At 53.9% G+C, this 3,394-nt stretch overlaps 2 protein-coding genes across 2 annotated transcripts, besides 1 other annotated feature; both read left to right on the forward strand.

Annotated features, from left to right (window-relative positions):
* Positions 1-159: 159 nt before the first annotated feature.
* TraAM80_08001 (putative ferric reductase) lies at positions 160-2,544 on the forward strand (the record flags this gene model as incomplete). The annotated part of the gene is made up of 1 exon (XM_029384765.1): positions 160-2,544. The coding sequence occupies one exon, from the start codon at positions 160-162 to the stop codon at positions 2,542-2,544; it is 2,385 nt and encodes a 794-aa protein (XP_029235404.1).
* Positions 2,545-2,579: 35 nt separating this feature from the next.
* Positions 2,580-2,600: a microsatellite.
* Positions 2,601-3,046: 446 nt separating this feature from the next.
* On the forward strand, positions 3,047-3,394 carry TraAM80_08002 (ferric reductase; the record flags this gene model as incomplete). Its single annotated transcript, XM_029384766.1, has 1 exon — positions 3,047-3,394. A coding segment is annotated over one exon (348 nt), but the record flags the coding sequence as incomplete, so codon positions are not given.

Here is a 3,394-nt window from a genome sequence, read left to right on the forward strand (position 1 = left end):
GCTATTATTATCATTTGAGCTGAGCTTACTGAATTGTAGATATTTGCGCTTTTCTTCTCCCCCCTGATGCTGATTTTGCTTATTGGGTCACCCATTGATGATAGAAAAGCGATAAAGCATATACGCGTACGCTTAGTTCTACAAGGAGCACCACAGAGAATGAGTGTCCACACCCCCTTTTTGCCGCAATCTCAGTATTGGAAAGAACACCAGCTTGTCCCGCTGGGTTTGGCAGCTGGGGGAGTTGTGAGCTTGGGAATTGCATCGGTGGGTTTTGCGTGGTGGTACGGTGCGGACTATTTTCATCACCAGGGGGCCTATGACCGTAATTGGGTGGGTTACGACGTATTCACATTCGTTGGCCTGCTACTATTCACCGTGTGTTCCTCTTCCGGTGTGACGCTGCTATATGTGGGTGTGAGCGCCCTGTTGCACGCATGGCACAACTCACTGGGGCTAGTTGCTTTCGGTGCCGTAGGCAGCGCTTTCACTGCTGTTGGATGCCTGGGAATGATCTGGGGAAAGGAAACGATGCAGTGCCTGGGTGTTTTCTGCGTTGGCACGAAGAATTACGTTGAGGTGCCTGGATTGAGACCGGAGGCCGGCATTGGTTTCCTTTCCGTCGTTGGCATTACGGTGTTCTTTTCGCTTGCACCGATGGGTCTCACGATGTTGCTGCAGGTGGCTCTAAGGGTGACCGGCGTAGATCGCCGTTGGCTTGCGCCAGGACTCCAGCAACTAGGCATGAACCGAGTGCGTGTTGTTCCTCTCGCCGCATCCGCTTTGGTTCTCGTTTTGTGTTGGGTGTTGATTACGTTTTACGTCCCCAACTCGTGGGAGTATTTTTCGGCGAGCAGGATTGCGAAAAACGCGCAGCTGCGCGCCACAACAAACTACACGCTGTGTCAAACGGCGTGGGACCAGTTCACGTGCCCGGAGCTTCCGTGGTCGTGGGTTTTCACGCGTAACTGGGTGTGGAGCAACATGTTGGTGCTGAAGATGTATCCGAGCAACATGTTTTTCTTTGCGTACTTTTTGATCCTGTTGCTGATGGTCACCGCTATTCGTGTGAGCCGCAGCGGGCGCATGTTCCTGAAGCGACGGCTCCCTCTTTTGTGGGACTTTACCTGGGGTGAGGCGGGTTTTGCACTTTTGACGGTGACGATGTTGCTTCTGTTTTTCCTGTACTGGATACAGTGCCACAATTTTAAAATGCTCTTTGCTGGAGGGAATGATGCAGGTATGGAGGCCGTGCAGCGGTGGGCTCGTTCGTTTGGCCAGCTGGCGGTTGCGTTGTTGTCGCTGTTAATTTTTCCGTCAACTCGGTTTTCCTTGCTGCACTCCATTTTTGGGACCTCGTGGGAGTCTTCGCTTTGGGTCCACAAGGTGCTGGGGTACGGGATGCTGCTTGCGACGGTTGCCCACATGCTTGCCTGGTATGTCTTTTATGGGCAGATGGGGAAACTTCCACGTGCTATATTTTCTATTCCGCCGATGGACCCCCCCCTCCATGTTGACAACTTCACTGTTCCATTGGTTTCGCTGACGACGTGGTTTATGCTTGTGGCCATGGGTGTTTTTGCGCTGGAGCCGGTGCGACGCAGGTTCTTTGAGCTGTTTTACTACCTGCATGTTTTGTCGTTCTACATGATTGTTCCTACGGTGCTGTGGCATGCTGCCGCGGCGTGGGAATACCTCCTGCCTGGGCTGACGGTGTGGTTTGTGGACCGGCTGCTGCGGCTGCACCGGAGTGCGTCGAGGGTGGAAGTGGTGTCTGCCGTTGCGAACGGCTCGTTTGTGGAGCTGAGCTTCCGTCACGTGACGCTGCGAGCGGCGCCTGGGCAGTACGCCTTTGTGAATATTCCTGAACTATCTCTATTACAGTGGCACCCGTTCAGCCTAAGCAGTGCTAGGGAGGGGTGCTACACGCTTCACATCAAGTCTGCAGGTGAAGACAGCTGGACGGGGCGGTTGGTGAAGTTGGTGGGCGAGTGCGGCAGGGGCTTCTCACTGAGTGTTGACGGGCCGTGTGGACGCGTCCAGGAGTTCGACGACTACCGTGCCGTTGTGCTTGTTGCCGGAGGCATTGGCGTGACACCGTGCGCCGCAATCTACACCCACCTGCGTCGGCAGAGCGCAGAGGCTGGTTGGGCCCCTGCCGTAACACTGCTGTGGTCTGTTCGTGACGCCGCTCTAGTGTCCATGATGTCGCACCTGTGGAGTGACGGCGAGGAAAGTTATTTGGTGAATGCTGACCTGTTGGAGTCTGATGTTGTCTCGCATTCAGCGAGCTCTGCCAGCGAAGTGCCTCCGTTACGACTGTTTGTGACGGGGGGCTTCGAGTGCAGCAGTGTTTCCCAAAGGGATGTTGCTGTGTCGACAGGGCGACTCGACGCCGCAGCGGAGATTTCCCGCGTCATTGGCGACGCGGATCCCCGCTCAGTGTTGGTGTTTGCGTGTGGTCCGGCTGGTCTGGTGAGAAGCGCGAGGGACGCCGCCCTTTCGCTTGGTGCAAGTTTCCACGATGAGAAGTTCTCACTGTAGAAGTGTAGGTGTATCAGGGGAAAGAAAGTGGAATGTTTTTTTTTATTTTTTTTTTTGACTCTGCTCCCGGCCATTGGTGCAATGTTCGGGGCAACCCCAATGGGGAGGATGGGTCCAACTTCGACAACTGTTACTAGCAACTATAGCACAATAATAACGCTTAGGAAAAATGCCTCCCAACTGCAATGATCGCCAAGGTGGATCTGTGTGTGTGTGTGTATCTTCTGCGTGGCGGGCGTCGTTCTGTTGGGGTCTCGCAATGTGGGGGTGCAAGGGAGGACGCGTCACGGGGGTGACACGTTTGTTTGCTACTACGACCCCGAAAAAGGAAAGGAGTGGAGACGATTGATGGGGCCTGTGTTTTTTGCGAGTGACTCCGACGCCATCGCCTCTCTGAGGTTCTGGGAGTGTAATCGTAGTCTCTGGGGGGGGGAGGGCTATTATTATCATTTGAGCTGAGCTTACTGAATTGTAGATATTTACGCTTTTCTTCTCCCCCCTGATGCTGATTTTGCTTATTGGGTCACCCATTGATGATAGAAAAGCGATAAAGCATATACGCGTACGCTTAGTTCTACAAGGAGCACCACAGAGAATGAGTGTCCACACCCCCTTTTTGCCGCAATCTCAGTATTGGAAAGAACACCAGCTTGTCCCGCTGGGTTTGGCAGCTGGGGGAGTTGTGAGCTTGGGAATTGCATCGGTGGGTTTTGCGTGGTGGTACGGTGCGGACTATTTTCATCACCAGGGGGCCTATGACCGTAATTGGGTGGGTTACGACGTATTCACATTCGTTGGCCTGCTACTATTCACCGTGTGTTCCTCTTCCGGTGTGACGCTGCTATATGTG

Source organism: Trypanosoma rangeli (genome assembly GCF_003719475.1).
Source record: "Trypanosoma rangeli strain AM80 chromosome Unknown Tra_15.4_contig_00363, whole genome shotgun sequence".
NCBI lineage: Eukaryota > Euglenozoa > Kinetoplastea > Trypanosomatida > Trypanosomatidae > Trypanosoma > Trypanosoma rangeli.